This window comes from Brachycentrus maculatus, unplaced genomic scaffold, assembly GCF_059751285.1.
Source record: "Brachycentrus maculatus isolate JH-2025_06_01 unplaced genomic scaffold, ASM5975128v1 h1tg000026l, whole genome shotgun sequence".
Lineage (NCBI taxonomy): Eukaryota > Metazoa > Arthropoda > Insecta > Trichoptera > Brachycentridae > Brachycentrus > Brachycentrus maculatus.
Genome location: NW_028280780.1, coordinates 1169862 through 1187742, shown reverse-complemented (window position 1 = coordinate 1187742; position 17881 = coordinate 1169862). Strand labels below are relative to the sequence as shown.

General features: G+C 30.3%; 1 protein-coding gene across 1 annotated transcript in view; it reads right to left on the bottom strand.

Moving 5' to 3' along the window:
• LOC148313008 (uncharacterized) overlaps nucleotides 1-17881 on the bottom strand; it is a 34487-nt gene that overhangs the window by 3754 nt on the left and 12852 nt on the right. The window contains exon 5 of the mRNA XM_088270095.1: nucleotides 4852-5178. Coding sequence (XP_088126221.1) covers nucleotides 4852-4915 — 64 coding nt within the window. The 5' untranslated portion in view covers nucleotides 4916-5178. The remainder of the gene's footprint in view (nucleotides 1-4851; nucleotides 5179-17881) is intronic.

The following is a 17881-nucleotide window of genomic DNA, read 5'->3' as shown; positions in this document are numbered from 1 at the left end:
ATAAATTGGTGTAACGATATCCGTCCAAGGTGCGGTACCTCGATATATCAAAGACGACCAGCCATCTAAAATCTTGGAGGCAGTTTAAAATTCGAGGAGCAATTATTTCTGGCGAACCTTCGATAAATTATCGGTTGGCAGCCGTGGATGAAACAAAAAACCGGCCACGATTTGCCAAAGGATTGGGGACATTTGTTTCGATTTAATGATAGCCATTTACAAAAAGCAACCTTAAAGTACCCTTAAGTAAGTAACGCACGAAGGATCTTCGGGGGACCCCTTTCGTGTTTCAATTTATAAAAAGGGTTTTTTCTTCTGGAAAACCGCAAAAAGGACGTTCGGAATTAATTCGCTAATTATCGTTTTAGGTACAATGAAATTTTATCGCCGTTTACTAGTACCTACTTATCCTGTTTTTAAAGAAAAACATCACTTATTTTTCTACATAATATTTTTATTGTGTTTAAATGCTTGTTTACAAATCTGGATTTTCTCCACAAAGAAGTAATTTTGAAAATAATGACAAATCAGCAAAGATGAAGATGAATGTGGTAGTCTGCATATTTACAGGTCTTATGACCTGTATATTGGTCATATGCTGGTTAAGTGATCAATCCACACACATGCAACATTCACCATTCTACCCATGATTGACAACTACACTACTCAAATTTTATAGATCGAACTCTTTGATGGTCATGACACAGTACTTATGTGTACAAAACAGCCGTTTTTGTTAGACTGAGAAAGCTTTTATTTAGCAGAGACACTTTTATTTGCATGTATGCAAGATTCGTATCACTTGTTTTGAAGAGCTTAAAAAAATACCGGCGAGTTTTTTTTATGTTTAACTTCTTAGGCGGTAATTTGATGATCGACAATTGGAAGAGAATTGAGAGTAAAGCTCTAAGAACGTGTCAAGTTTATTGAGCACATTTCGTTACATGAGATAAAAGAAAGAGAGCTATAGTTAGTGATGCCACGGGAGTGGAGCAAGCGAGAGCGAGGTAAAGAAAACAAAAAGCGATATAATAAAATAGCGTTGTAGATGTACATGTCAGACGCTATACATAAACAGATGAGCTAATGAATATTATAAATTTTGTGAATATATATATATATAAAATATGTAATATACAAGATTTACACTTTCATTAAAATAGATGAGTACATTTAAAAAAAATACACTGTGTGCTTTTTAATATTACAATGTTGCGAACGGGAGTAGTCATGGCATTTTTAGGGGTATGCAATAGTTTCGATTGCACAGGGCCTTGCTCTAAAGGCATGGTTAAAATCCAGTGAATTTTTTGGATACGGATTCCACCCTCTCACCGGTGCCAAATTTTTGGAGGCGGAAGTCTAACAAAATAGAGAAAAGTTCAGAGTAATTTTGGTGACGGTCAAAAAAAAATACAGGGAAATTTAAAATAGAATAAAAAATAAAGCTAGAAAATTTCGGAAAAATAACTGAAAAGTTAAGAGAAAAAAATGTTTGTCGGTTGACTAACCTGGATTTTTTTGAATATTCAAAATATGTTTCTAGATTGCTAACACTACGAATATTTCATTTACAACAATGTAGGATTATTTTTATTCAAACAAGGTTGTAGTAATTAACATGGCATTGTATCAGCATTTCTTCTTTTGTGGGTTGAAATTGAATCAAATATACAATATCAAGAATAAGATTGGAAAAGAAAGATGTACAAATTAAATTTAAGAAGAAATTACTAAAAAGTTGCCGAGAAAACATTGTTTATCGGCTACTGATACGAAGAGTACAGTTTGTTGATTTGGTATTAACTTTGTGGAATAACATTATGGTTCATATATAAAAGTTAAATAATAGGAAAATACCACTGTATCTGTTTATTTATGTAAACACCACTTGTTTCGAAAACAACAGATGTTCACAATAATAGAAAATACAAACTTTTGTATTTCAATAGAAACAGTTTATATTTTCAGTTGCTGATGAGAAGAAGTCTTATTCACATAAATAAACTCGAAAATTGCTCTTATACAAGCGTTTAATTTTTTACTAAGAATATTTATGAATTTATTTTTTAATATCTGATTTAAGAGTGCGGATAATCTATTTAAAATAATGGAAGTAATTTTATTTTTAAGTAGTTTATTTTTAAGTGGTTTTTATTTTTTTAAGTAGTTTTATTTCTAAGCAGTTTTATTTTTATATAAACAACGTTGTTATTGTTCACATGGTATTTTATCGGTTTTTCTTATTTGTAAGTTCAAAATTCAATCAAGTTTATAAAAGCAATAATTACTGATTGTACAAGAAAGATAGAAAACAATTACGTTTAATCCTTTGGAAGAAAGGGGAGTTAATTCAGTAGGTTCTTATTTAAGCTGAATGTTTAAGTCGTGATAAGGACTTAAACAGTTTATAGACATAATAAGAAAGTTAACCTTCCGCCGCCCAATTTATCATATCTGCTATAGACCAACAAAAGGTGTTTTAAATCTGTTCCAGATTTTTTTTGGAAAACGTGTTTTCAATAATTCTGAAAGATTTAATACTTGTTTGTCTTCGTATAGTAATAAAAAGTAATTTTTTCTTGTTATCTCAAAATCCGTCCGCCTCTGTAGTGTAATGGTCAGCACGCTCGGCTACCGTTCTGGAGGTCCCGGGTTCGATTCCCAAGGGGGGTAAAATAAGTATAAGTGTTTTTCTCACTGTTATATTTATTCAATATTATTACCCTGGACTGGTACCTGAAGCGGTGGGCTGATCACCTTTCTTTCATGTGTAAACGATCAAGATAACACTGCGTTTATATGACGCAGTGCCCTTTGCATCATTGGGGTGCGGATAAGGGTTTTATTATTATTATCATCTCAAAATACTTTATTTAAGGTTTATTAATTGTTGATTTTTGTTTTTAACCACTTGAGTTTATACTTTGTTTTTTTTTTTACCACATTTAATTTAATATAAATATAACTCAAGTGGTAAACAACAATTGTTTTCATTTATAATGTCATCATGCCTTACCACAAAGTGTATGATGAAACAATAAATAAAATAAAGTTTATTTAGACGTTAGTATCTTTCGGTAACTTTAGGTATTTCTAGGACACATATAATACGTTACATACATATTACTCAAATTAGAGATTATACACTCTAATATTTATTTAACTTATTACCCTGGACTGGTCTCCAAAGCGCAAGAGTGATCACCTTACCTTCATGTAAATAACGATCAAGATAACATTGCGTCAATACGATGCAGTGCCCTATGCACTATTGAGTGCTAATAAGGGTTAGAAGAATAATAAATTGTTTGGAACTTACATATGTATATCGTATAATTTACACGTCTCTTCATGTGTGAGCTCGCGGGTGTATCTATGGTTGATACCATTTGAAGGTAAAATGGTGAATGTTGAACGTGTATAAAGTGAGTACTTAAACCAACCTATGAAAGCTCGTAGTCCTTGTAAATACCCAGACAAAATAATAAAAAAAAACAAAATATACAAATTAAGAGCATTTATTTATAAAACAATTCTATGGGACGCTGCTTAGATTATCCATATGTTATATTACGTATGCAAATAAGTTTAAAGTAACCATTTAAAAAATATTTTAGAGGTAAATAATACAAGGGTTTAATAATGCTCTTGCCACAGTTTATAACGAAGCACTGCAATTAAATTTACTTAAATAAGTAGGGAAGACTAAGGACAGAAATTGGTTAAACGTAATTTAAATGTATGTTCATTAGCCTTAGGAATATTCATAAGGTTTTAATGTAGTTAGCCAATTCTGCTCTGAATTATTCTAGTACCCATCTAACAAGAAAACTTCAAATAATGTTTCATAATGTAAGAAAATCGAATAAAACATATCTTGAGTTAACATTTTTTAAAACTTAATTTATGGCATACATTTTCATTAGTTGATTCGACAGTCACTTTATGGTAATATCCTTCCATTATTAATTTAAGTTTTAGTTGAAAAATAATATTTCTTAAAATTTGTTGCGACACGTGTTTCGATTCATTCCGCATCATTTTTAAATACCTTTGTCATCCTTCAACGTCCCAAAGATGAATTGAAAATTTAGTCTTAGCTTCACATACGGCGTTTGAACGTATGTTTAATTATTACTAAGAAAATTCTGAAATAAATATTAGTGATTTTTCACTCTAATATTGATTTAATATGACCCTGGACGGAAGGCTGATCACCTTTCCTTCGTGTATTTAACGATCAATATAACACTGCTTCTAAACGATGTAGTGCCCTATGCACTATTGGGGTGCGGTTAAGGGTTAGAAGAATAAAAATTCTAAAAATATTCACTGATTACTTCATCGTGAATCAATATATTAAACAATCCTTTTTTTACCTGAATATCAATCTTTTGAACGTACAGCAACACAAGCAATTCTAAACAATACAAAACTTTTATTTTTTTAAAAGATCAAGTACTATCTACCCTCTGATTACAAATAGCTATATATGGTATCAAACATTTTGATCAATATCACTAGTCTGTTTTTAGTTGGTTGGAAGATATTACTTTTTAGCAATAAGCCCGTCAATGTACTTATTTATTTTCTGTACATGAAATTTAAATTAATAAATATACATTGTTCAAGGCGAAAAGCGTTTTTCTTGAAAGCTTCTGTCACTCCGTTGTAGTTTTAAACATTTTAATATTTTCCTTGCTTCTCAAGCATAATGAAATAAATCATATGAGACCTGTGTATTTTTCTTTTTTCACTTTTTGATTTAACTAGAATAAGCCTTAGCAAAACGTGGCGAGGTACTGTTTGTAATTTAATTTAATAAAAATTAAATAGATTTTAACTTACCGAACAGTATGATGACGGTGAAGGCAGCTACAATGGTGTGCATTTGGCTGTTGGCGGACCTCATTCCAGTACGAGGGTTTGAGTCCTAGTTGGGTGACTGTATTTCCGGGTTCCAAAGATTATTATTCACTTGCACAGTAAGATTAATCACACTTCACTAACTCACGAACAAGAGGTTGATCTCGATCTCAAAGCACTAGATTGACGCTAGTTTATACGAGTATGTGGGCAGAGAGGGTAAGAAGCAACATTTGACAGAAGTAACATCGGTCATATTCATATCTTCCATCGTAGTTGGGTGACAAATTCACCAGCTGAAATGTCAAGCTGAAATTCATCCACCCATGTTAATAATACAGAGCGTCGATTTAAAAAAATATTCCCAAGTAAAATGTGATATCTATTTTGACAAATATTTAACTAGACCGATCGAATATAGAATTTTTATGTATAATAATTATAGCTGGCTTATTTGAAACTTAATTTTATAAGTCGTTATTTAAAAAAAATTCATGTCGCTCAATCCTTTCAACAACGTCATATATCAAATATCGTCAATTTTTAAATGTGAATATTTTTGGAATGCCCAGAAAATGTACTTTATTCCAGCGAAACCGGCATATTTTTAACTTAATATTTACCTTATTTTATTAAAATTAAGCACTTCAATAATCCACTTTATCGAGTTTTATTTTTATTTACGACTAGTTTCGAAAACGACAATTGTTTTCATCTTCTGGTACAAATCAAAACTAACTAATATTTACCCGCTATAGGGCAGAAAGTGTTTTTGCATATTGAAGAAAAGTTATTGTTTAATTGTTTTTTTTAAATGTACTAAATATTTTTCAAATGGAGAAAAAACATTCTGGTTTTACCTAAAAAGATCTGTTGCACAGCAAAAAGTTCAAAAAGTGGCTTGATATTTATTTCTAATACATTTTATTATATTTTATACTTTAAAAATGATCTCCTAAAAAATCTAAATTTTTGACGTTGTCGAAAGGAGTGAGCGAAATGTAAAAAATAAAAAAAAAAATGTACTGTGCACGTAAGCGTATGGTTATAGGATTTCGACAAAACTTTCGGACAATCTTATAGTTTCACAATTATACACTTGTGCAGACAAACAATACATAAACATATATGATATCTCAAGCTAAGATGGAGAAGAATATGAAAGTTTAGGTATTTACATGGCTTATGACCAATTATATGCTGGTTAAGTGATCACTTTACACATGTGAATATCATAATATGGAAATTGTAACTAGTACCATATTGGAATCTCCGAGTCTCGGAATATTTCGCATTACCATAGCTTACGATCTGTAGATATAGCCGAATTATACATATAACATGTAATTAAAATACTATTGATAAATTGTGTAAATCAAACCACATTGCTCAAATTATTAGAATTCATACATATATTATAAATCTTACGACGTTTTATATTTGAGTTCACCATCTGTGGTTGGTTTAAAAAGCTTTTATTTAGGAGAAACCCTTTATTTAAATGTGTGCAAGATCCAAACTGGATTATTTTTCATATTTTTTAAAGGATTTGAACATACTCAAAAATGTCGCAAACAATCCTAATTTGGTTGTAAACAAAACATTATATCCAATAAAAAATAATGATTTAATTTATGATGTTATTGAAAAAAGAGGTTGAAAGCGTTATAAAATATTTCATCTTTTATACTGTATAATATTATTTATAAGAAAAAGTTGATGTTTCAAACTCGAAAAGCAGTAAAAAGGTTCGTTAAAATTCGATAAAATAAACGACGCTTCTATAAGTTCCTATCTCAGTTTTATTGGTCATTTTTCACAAAGATGGCGTTATAAAAGAAGAGAATTAACATCGATATTAAGACCCTGTTCGCCCTGATAAGTTTTCAATATTTGGCAGCGGGAAAAATAGCACGTAGCCAGACGAATAGTTATTCCGGAGAAAGTGTTCACAAATCCGAGTTAGTATTCCTTTGGAGGAAGATAAATTTAAATTTGTTTCATCATCTCGCCGTACATGTATGATTTATGGAGATTTGATAAGAAAAATCCTCTTCCATTTCAAACGGGTGTAGGAATTGGCGCGAAAAGCTTTTATTTATTTAAACCATCCCTCTGTTTGTTCTCCCGGTGTTGCCATTCACAAAGGGCGGGAAAAACGAAAATATTTGAGTTCAGGAATTTCAATTTGCCAATGTTGCCGGCATTTTTTAGCGGCAAGGAAAATGACGGGAATTTCTGTGTTCCCTCTGGTAACATAATTCAACTCTGTGTGTGTGTGTGTGTGCGTAAGTTTTTTTCGTTGTTTTTGGCGCAATATGACGATGTCATTCAAAACTTTAAACTTTTCTTTTTCGGTCAATTTTTTCACATAAATGACGTTATAAATAACTAACTAACTACCACGTCGCTTCTCTGAAGCGGTAGGCAGAGAAAATATAACGCCACAACAATTTTCGTTTCTTCCACGTTCATGCATCTCCTTGTACATACATACCCGCCGATTCTTCCTACTCCTGACCTTTCAAGTTTTTGAAATACTAGATCATGTCAAGATTTCCTCGGTCTTCTTTTGCTCCAATTTACTAGTAAATTTGCCTCATATTTTTTTTACTGCCTTGCATTCTTTCTTTATTTGAACACTCGAACGTTCATCATACATCGTTTTTCCGTAAATTCGTCTGATAAATTGAATTTTGACTGCATTCAGTTTACTTTCACTCTCCCTTTACCAACCTATGGTTCACTTCCATACATTACTATTGATACCAAAACTTCGTTGTATACTGCCAGTTTAGCTTTCACTGATGCTTTCATTTGCTTTAACTTAGTTAAAGAAGTTATTTATATTTTTATATTTTTTCAAAATAAAAATACCCTTTTCGCAATGCTTCCATGTTGTCTTGTAAGATATTGAAGCATATTTGTGAGTTAACTTGTTAGTTTTATAAGTTACAACGTTGTTTTAAGCAGAAAAAAGGACTCATAGTTACGTTATTTGAAAAACATATGAAAAAATATAATTTCTATAACTTCGTAATGTAAGTACATAAAATATCATTCTCATCTATTCGATTATAAAACTTTTATAAAAATATTTTTACAATGCATTTTTTTCGAAATTAATATTTTATTTCCCTTGAAGTAAATTACCTGGGCAAAAATTATTCGAGAAAATGTGAAGATAAATTCTAAACAAATTATTTATGCGAAGGTATTGAAACTTTGTAATCCTCACTTAGGTAACTTTGTGTCTTAACTCTTTCCTATTAAGTTCATATTACTATTTTCCGTAAATTGAGAAAAACTAATTTGTTTCCAATCGTTGAAGTGAAATAAATATTATTTAAATACATATAAAATGTGTAATACGTATAAAGTATGTAATTCAAATTTATACAGTTCCCGTATTAAAATCGTTAAGATGTTAAAATTTCCCTATTAACATGTATAAAATAAATGACTGAAACAAGGTAATATCAATCAAAACATGTTGTTTAACTTTACTAAGTGATGGAATTTTTTACCGATATTATAATAAATTAAATATAAATCTTTCTTAAAGCTGTGTTCTGTAGTCGAAATAAATATATCTATAACTCCTTTTCCAATTAATAGCTTGGAAAGGGTTAACTAAGATCTCGAACAAGGGATGATTTAGGCACAAAATAACCTTACCGAGGTCTTATGACTAAAAAGGGTTGGTTTTAGAAATATGCTTACATTTCAGAAATCGTTAAAAGGAAAACCGCGAAGTATAGGATTCATTTAAATTTCAAATCTTATAAACGGATTTGATAAACCGTTTCGTTATAGATTCGTGAATTAATTAACGAAAAGGATTATTTAAGAATAGGTTATTATTAACCTAGCCGAATCTAACAGCGTGATTGAAATCTCCCATACATTTTTAAACATTTAACTACTTGAAATTTAAAAAATAAATAATGGAAAATTCTTAATATCATTTTTAAGTTTTGAAAAAATATGGAGTTAGTAGCTCTTATAATACTGAAATAATTGTAATAAAGTGACTGCTAAATCAATTTACGATAGATGAGACGCCTATACAATAGATATTTATGGCGTCGGGTGAAGATAATAATATAATATGAGCAGCGCATTAAATACTGAACAATTAAATTCAGGCTAAGGCCTGTAAATTATATGTGCTTTGTAAGTACAGTAAAATCTAGGTATAACCGACTTATTAGGGGAAGGGGGTGTCCGTTAAAGCCGAATATGTTATGTAAAAGTAGGTTAAAAATAAACAAATAAAGTTTAATGCTGTATTTATACATATATAAATAAACACAATTTAATTTTTTTATTTTATTACTCCTTTAATATACAATCGCTCCGACTAGGTGCAGTCTACGAACAGGACGCCATTATGTCTCAAATTCTAATGCTAGACGTATGACGTGATTAAGCGGCGACACTTGAATTTAAGCATAGAATATATATAATATATTATGCATTAACAGGACTTTTTTTTTTTTTTTGCATTTGACCTAATTTTCGGCCGTTTTTTTTAGAAATTCATTTGATATATGTCCGTTACATCGAGGTTTTACTGTATTTAGGAATACATTATCAATGCCAAATTCAATCCAATGGGACTAACGCGGGGGTCGGAAACCTCTTGGACCAAAAGAGCCAAAAGTAGCAAAACGGTTTTAAAATTTTTGGGGAGCCAATTTTGATAATGAAAATAAAACTTAAATATTAACTTAATATTAAAATATATATTTTTACGTTATAATTATAAAACAGAATATCACAAAATTGTTGCTTCAAATATAAATTATACAGCCATTTTTTAATTTACATTAATTTAATTGATCGAAAATCAAAAAAAAAATCGATGTCATATAAGTTTGATAATATTATTTTTACATCCCTTGAGACCGATTGCACGGGAATCTGGCATCACTGACCCCAGTATTAACACTGTGAAAACGAGAATGGTCATGGTCCGCTTTGAATAAGCATACCAGTATATACATTTTAATGAAAAATTTGTGATCATTTACGTATATTAACTTTCCGATTATGAAAATGGTTATCTGAAGTATAAATATGTATGTTTTCCATCAAACAAGCCATTTATTGGCAAATTGAAAACGAAAATCGTCTAAAACTAGTGTAGTTTTTCAAAAGTTGTTTTCTTTTCAATGTTTACATTTTTAACAAGAGAAAGGGTTTATGAGGGGTCATATATGCTTAAACGGCACCATCCCTATTACCCAACCGAGTTAAAAATGAATGTGAACAGAATAATTAAAAACGTAAATAAAAAAAATATCTGTAAATAAGATGTCATTTTGAATTTGACACAGAAAGAGCCACATACACAGAAAGGCATACTTACACACATAGGCGCCGTGGCGTAGTTGAGTAGATGCTTAACTGTAAAACTGGCTTCGCGGGTTCGATTCATGCCAAGCGCAAAGTAAATTCAACAAAGATTTATTTTTAATTGGTGTGGGTGTTTGTGCTATATTTTCACATTAACCTTCCCTATTCTTACTATCCTACCTGGAGACAAGCCTCTAAATGAAGAGGGTTTGGGGGTTGATCGTTAAAAAAATCTTTAAAGAGCCACTTGTGGCTCGCAAGCCATACGTTACCTACCCCTGGGCTAATGGAAGGTCGGGTACAGCAAAACACTCACCTTCATGAATGTATATATATAAATGTGTGAGGGTAGGTGTCTAGGAATATATATATATATTATATTCTTCACCCCAGTCCACTCCAGTGGAGTCCAGAATTACTAAAATTCCATCACGCCGGCTAACAGCGATTGTAATGCCCTTCATACATCACCCTTGAAATACCACCACCCCCATTGTCCGACCCACCCGGAGCATCTGCACATTGTTACCGAATCTAGGTTGGAGTAGATCAGGAGGGAAAATTGAGAGGGTAGGTATGTGGTAGGTTTATAAAAAAAAAGTGCTCATTTGCTTCATACGGTGGAGACAGGATTATAAATTTCAATATGATAAGCGCTTTAAAGAATTTATTTATTTTTATTTAAAATTCAGCATGAATATTTATGTTATAAGCATTTACATACCGTATAACTGTAATTTTTTCAAGTATGTATACACTTGGGTCTGTTTTGATGCGGATCTTTTTTATACGATTTTGAAATTATGCAATTTTCAAATGTAACCCATCCCTATTTTTTTTGGTAGTTCAAGTCTTTTTTAATGTGAATTCACATAAAAAAATATAATTTGAAAAAAGTTTTTGTTCCACCCAACACGACATGTTAATAATTAAAATGTAACTTTGTTTTAAAATCAATTTAAATATTTCAGTATAACTTATTATAACTTACAAATCACTCATTCCACTCTCACAAATTAAAATTATAACACCTTGTTCCACATAAAGGCCAAATTATGAATAATTTTTAAAATTTAGAAATCCGAAAAAACTAAATTCTAATAATAATTTATCAAATAATATATTGTTTCAAAATTCTTCACCGTTGCTTTCCATTTTTCCTTTGTTTTCAAACTCCGCCCTTGACTAACTTTCCCCTCTCCTTATTTATAGAACAATTTTTTATTTTTTATTTTAGTTATTATACAGACCTGAATGATGGAAGTTTAACTTCTGAAACATGTAGTCTTTAATAAAACTCAATTGGTGTAAAACAAGTGTTTTCTTTAATTATTATTATAACTTAATTAAAATGTCTACCGGTTTCGAGGCTAACCGCCTCTTTATCAAGACTGATTTATTGTATTAATGGTATTAAACAGTCTTGATAAATAAGCGGTTAGCTTCGAAACCGGTAAACAATATAATTAATTTATGTTAAAATATTTAAAATGATTTTGAAAACAAAGTTACATTTTAATTATAAAATGGAAAATCACCAAGTTAGTGCTTTAAATGTAAATTATACGACTTGCCTCATTCAGCTACTATAGATCAGGGCATCATTTCTACTTAAAAAATATTATATTAAGAACACTTATCGACATATACTGGATAAACTAGAGAATGAAACATTAATTGTACCTGAATGTTGGAAAAGCAAACAAATACTGGGTCCTTCGTTTACTCAAAGCATTCTCACCGTATACTTCAAAAGGAAAACTTGTCATAATCGAACTTCTCATATACTTCATATAAAGATGTTAGTTCAAGAGACGAAATATTAGGAGGTTGTGTATGACGAGATGAATGAATGTGGGAGAGGCGAAAAAAAAATAAGAAGAGAGATAGAGAGTGGTATGGCATTCTATTCTTTCTTCAAACCCCTGCAGGAGTGGAGTGATGGTGAGTTAGTTAATTACGTAAAAGACCTTCAGCACGCGCAATAAACGCGCTTACCACAATACTTCAGGGTGGACGATGTACGGGTATATAAATGAACCACAAACGATGAAAACGGCAGTATTTTTTTATGGTACGACTTTCGGTATACAGTTCTTAGTAAAATCGTGTAAGCGCTAAAGTATCATTTGTTAGCTCGTGTCTCGGAAGCGTATATTTTTTGTTCTAACACCCTCCTGATTGAGTTTTCGTTCAGAGGAACAAAAAATGGATAGCGATTTCTAGAAAAATCTACCACTTGATCGAATAGTGAGAACAAAATGGAAAAATCTACTTGGAAGACGTGCTTTGAAACACAAATACAGACATGTGACTCATATAGTGGAATATCCAACGTTTCTCCAGTAAAACAACTGTATCTAACAGTAGTCTAGATTTCATTAATTGATTCGGCAGTCACTTTGTGTTAATATCATACATTTTAAAATCAAATTTAACTTGGTAAATTACACGTTTTTTAACTAGTGTTTCAATGCATTCATAATGATGCTGAATGCGTCGAAACGCGTTTCACGTATATTTTATCAATCGTGCCATTTGCCATTTTAAGTAAGTACGTTTTAAAAAGTATTTTGACAAATAGTATTTAACTTTCTTCTAATATTTGCGATACTCTTAGTGTGTCCAAATCTTTATTCACAAGTTTGGGTTTTTCCACATAGGAATTGTTTCATAGACGTCTCTGCTAATTAAAAACTTGCTCAAATCAACCTCAGATGGTGCCAAGAACTCGCTTATGAAATAAGTTATCATTCGAAGAATATATTAAATGCAACATCAAAAATTTTAATACTGCGATTGACAATGTAACGGGTTAAGTGATGAATATTACACGTATCACTGAAACCAGCCTGTGACAGGTTATGTGCCCTGTAAATACTCAGATATCTATATTTTTCATCTATGTTGAGATGACAATATTTTATAAATATGATCAGATATAAAAAAAGTAAATATTATGCATAGAGTCAGAAAGTAAAATTAGGTTGGTTTAGGTTAGGTGAGTGTGTTTTATAGTCTGTTTCTGTAGTGTGAAGGTAAGCGCGTTTGGCTGCCGAGCTTAAAGTTCCGGGTTCGATTCCAGAGATGTCAAAATAAATATGAATAATTTTCACTCTCATGTTTATTTAATATTGCCATTGACTGGTACGAGAAACATACTGTTGTGTACTGCAAGTTAAGCTTTCTCTGAAAGGTTTTTATTCGCCGTAACTGATGTATATTATTATTATTATAAAAAATATTTATTGAACTTTATAATTATGTGTTATCATGGAATTCAAAGGAAACGAAAGATTAAATATTATTTATTACATTCCACGCCCAGTCTTACCCCTCCTTTGTACTGGCTACCAGACATGGCATCGATGACGTAACCTTATGCTGTCTGGCTGTAAATACTAATGAAAAATGGGGTGACTTAGGGGAGATAGATAACACGATTAACAAAAGGTGATCGAAATTCCCGACGACTAGGATTTTTTTGTATTTTATAAAACGTATAAAAGGTATCTTCAATTTTGTTTTGATGTAAGCACAAAAAAGTTTTAGGATACTTTGTTTTGTATGGTTACAATTCATAGTAGGAAAAACATTATTTAAAAATATGCAAGCTTTAAAAGTAGAATAAAAATATTATCACAGAAAAACACATCAAATGGCACACTTAAAAGTTGGAATATAAACATAAAGACAAAAAAATATGTCAAATGGCACACTTCAAATGTGAAATATAAATATAATGACAATAAACACGTCAAATTGCACACTTTAAAGGTTGAATATAAACATCACGATTATAAACAAGTCAAATGGCACACTTGAAAGGTGGAATATAAACATAATGATAATTAATACGTGAAATTTAAACACAATGAAAAAAAAACACGTTAATGGCATACTTCAAATGTGGAATAGAAATATAATGACTTACTTCAAAGTTGAAATACAAACCTAATGATAAATAAACACAGCAAATGGTACACTTTAAAGATGGAATACTAACATAATGACAATGAAAACACGTTAACGTCAAATGGTAAATATATATATATATATATATATATATATATATATATATATATATATATATATATATATATATATATATATATATATATATATATATATATATATATATATATATATAACGTGGTAATATTTTTCTTTTGTAAATTGCGTGTAAATAATATGTAAAGTGGGTGTATAATAATAAAATAAACAATGTGTTGCTTTGTAATTAAAGTTTATAATTAAAGTTTATTCTTAATTTATCTTTATAATAATTTTTATATCTATCTATCTATCTATCTATCTGATTCTGACAGTTAATAATATTATCGGAAGTCTTTTGTTTTATTCTGAGCGACGCATGCGGCATCTGGTGGTAGAACTGTTTTATGTAGGTACTTTTTGTAAGTACTTAATAAAATGTATAGGTAGGTACCTAGTTATTTTATTACATCTCCCCCCTTGGGGAAGAAAATTCATAGTAAAATTTTCACTCGTCCTCCGGATCATCTCCTTGAAGTGAAGGGATAAACTTATAAGTGGTATAAGTTTAGTGATATGATAATTTTTTATTTATTTTTTCTTTCTTTCTTTTTTCCTTATTTTTTTTCTTTATTTTTTTTCTTTCTTGTTTTTTTTTTCTTTCTTTCTTTTTTTCCGTTCTTTTTTTCTTTCTTTTTTTTGTATTTTTTTCTTCTTCTTGACCCTTTTAAAGTAGACACAGTTTTTTTTCAATCCATTTGTTTTTTTCTTTTGAATTCCTTCATTTTTATTCTGATCTCTTAAAGTATCTTCTAATTTAACCAAATTTATAACTTTTAATTGTTCATCTGCATTTTCATTCGAGTTTAAAACTGGATTCCTGCTTAGACAATCTACTTCTAAATTCTTCTTTCCTGGAGAATATTTTATTTTATCTTTTGTAGAAGTTTTTTCTACTTTATTTTTATTTTCATTTTTCAAGCACTGTTTCTGTGTTATTTGTATGTCTTTATTTTTATTCTGATCTTTTAAATTATCTTCTAATTTAACTAAATTTACAACTTTTAATTGTTCTTCTGCATTTTCATTTGATTTTAATACTGGATTCCTGCTCACACAATCTGCTTCGAAATTCTTCTTTTCTGGAGTATATTTTATTTTATATTTTGTAGAAAATTTTTTCACATGATTTTTATTTTTAATTTTATCACTAGTTCTTAATTTTTTACGTCTTCTTTGATTATCTTCTAATCGTTTTCTTTGATCATCTTCTAATTTTTCTCTCTCACTCCGAACATATTGTAGTAATTGTTTTAATACATCTAATGTTTCATAATCCATTTCCAATTAACAAAATTGTCGTTTTATAACGTGGTAATATTTTTCTTTTGTAAATTGCGTGTAAATAATATGTAAAGTGGGTGTATAATAATAAAATAAACAATGTGTTGCTTTGTAATTAAAGTTTATAATTAAAGTTTATTCTTAATTTATCTTTATAATAATTTTTATATCTATCTATCTATCTATCTATCTGATTCTGACAGTTAATAATATTATCGGAAGTCTTTTGTTTTATTCTGAGCGACGCATGCGGCATCTGGTGGTAGAACTGTTTTATGTAGGTACTTTTTGTAAGTACTTAATAAAATGTATAGGTAGGTACCTAGTTATTTTATTACATATATATATATATATAATATAATATAAAACCCTTATCCGCACCCCAATGGTGCATAGGGCACTGCATCATATAAACGCAGTGTTATCTTGATCGTTTACACATGAAGGAAAGGTGATCAGCCCTCCGCTTCAGGGTAATATTGAATAAATATGACAGTGAAAAAATCACTTATATTTATTTTACCCCCCATGGAAATCGAACCCGGGACCTCCAGAACGGTAGCCGAGCGTGCTGACCATTACACTACGGAGGCGGACAAATGGTATATGTGAAGATTAATATTAACATAATTTTAATGGAAACGTACACCAAACGCAAGTATTATATAATCACAAAGTCAATTTCCTTTTTTTGATAGAAATAGTTTTTGAGTTCTAATAACTTACATACTGTTTGTATTTTCACCTGTTGATGAGAACATCCGTAGTTCTTGAAACTAGTCATATTTACAAATAAACTCAAAAAGGGGTCTTTTTTATTTTCAAATTATTATGTAATTCCACAAAATTTATGCCAAATCAATAGATAAAGAATGGTTTTATTATTTGAAAATAAAACTAATATTACCATTAGCTGTATTAGCAATATTACAAAAATAACATGACGTAAGAGATTTGCTACCTAAATACTCGTAAAATGAAAATTTGATTTACATTAATGGCGCTGGAAAAATCTCATAATAGAATATACGACTACATACGTTCTTAATAGAAACAGTAAATGAACGTAAACATATCAGAAATCCACCCCAATATTTCACTTGTGCCCGATATGTGTATTCATGAAAATAAATCAAATAATAAATACTCGGTCCAGTGGTTGCTTTATAAAAATTTGTAAACGAATCATTAAATCTTATTTCCAATGATCAAATAAAAAACTTGGTGTACGGGGGAAGGAAAAAAAACTTTTTCGCAGTACGATTTTCGTTTGGGTACGGATTAAAAAGGAATAAATCAAATCGGGTCGGAAGTCGTGCCTCTGGAGAGAGAATAAAAATCGGAAAATGTAAATTGGCCCGCGAACTATAATTTCGGTACGTGCTGTATATTTCGGAAGAGCGACTGTACTGTGGCAACCTTTTGTTCATACGTAGAGTGAATTATATATTTTATTTTAACATTTTGAGTGTGTCTAAATAATTGTTCAAAAATCTGGGTTTCTCCACTTTGGAGATATAATATTTGAATTTATTTTTGACATGTCAACAAAGATGAAGAAGAATATGAAGATTTATAGTGCTTGTGATCCGTCATAGGCTGGTAAAGTGATCACTTTACATACGTGCAACATTCACCATTCCACCCATTACAACCAAAATAATCCAAAATTGTAGATCATCCAGATTTGTTAACAAGTATTTGGAAACACTCAAAATTTTGTAAACAAGTATTTGGATAATGGAAACTGATCGTACAACTTTATTGCATAATTATCAAAGTTCTTTTAAGCAAAATAGATATGTGTTTCACACTGAAAATATTATGAATTATTTTTTGACATCTCATCATAGAAGAAGAAGAATATGGAAGTCTGAGCATTTACGAAGCTTGAGACCGTCACACGTCTTTACACACTGTCACATTCACCAATTCTACCCATGATAAACTACTCAAAATGTATTTATTGATTTGGCGTTTAATTTGTAGAACTCCATTTTAATTTATGTATTTATTGTTAAATCAATCAAAGATTTTTTGTTTGTGTTCGATTTAGCAATTAATACATAAATACCCCGTGTCGTTAGGGTTGTGGGCGTCTGTGTACCGGCCAACGGCGAGTCGGAATCGGATCTAACTGACTAATTGAACTAAACACTAATCCTTTTCACTGCCTGCACTGGGGTACTTCTAGAAAATTTGGTGATGGACTTACAATCTTGTATTTATTAAGATTGGCAATGACAAGTATATTGAATACTTTTAAATGTAAATTCACAGTATAATCAAGATGCAATTTTATATTGTTTCACAT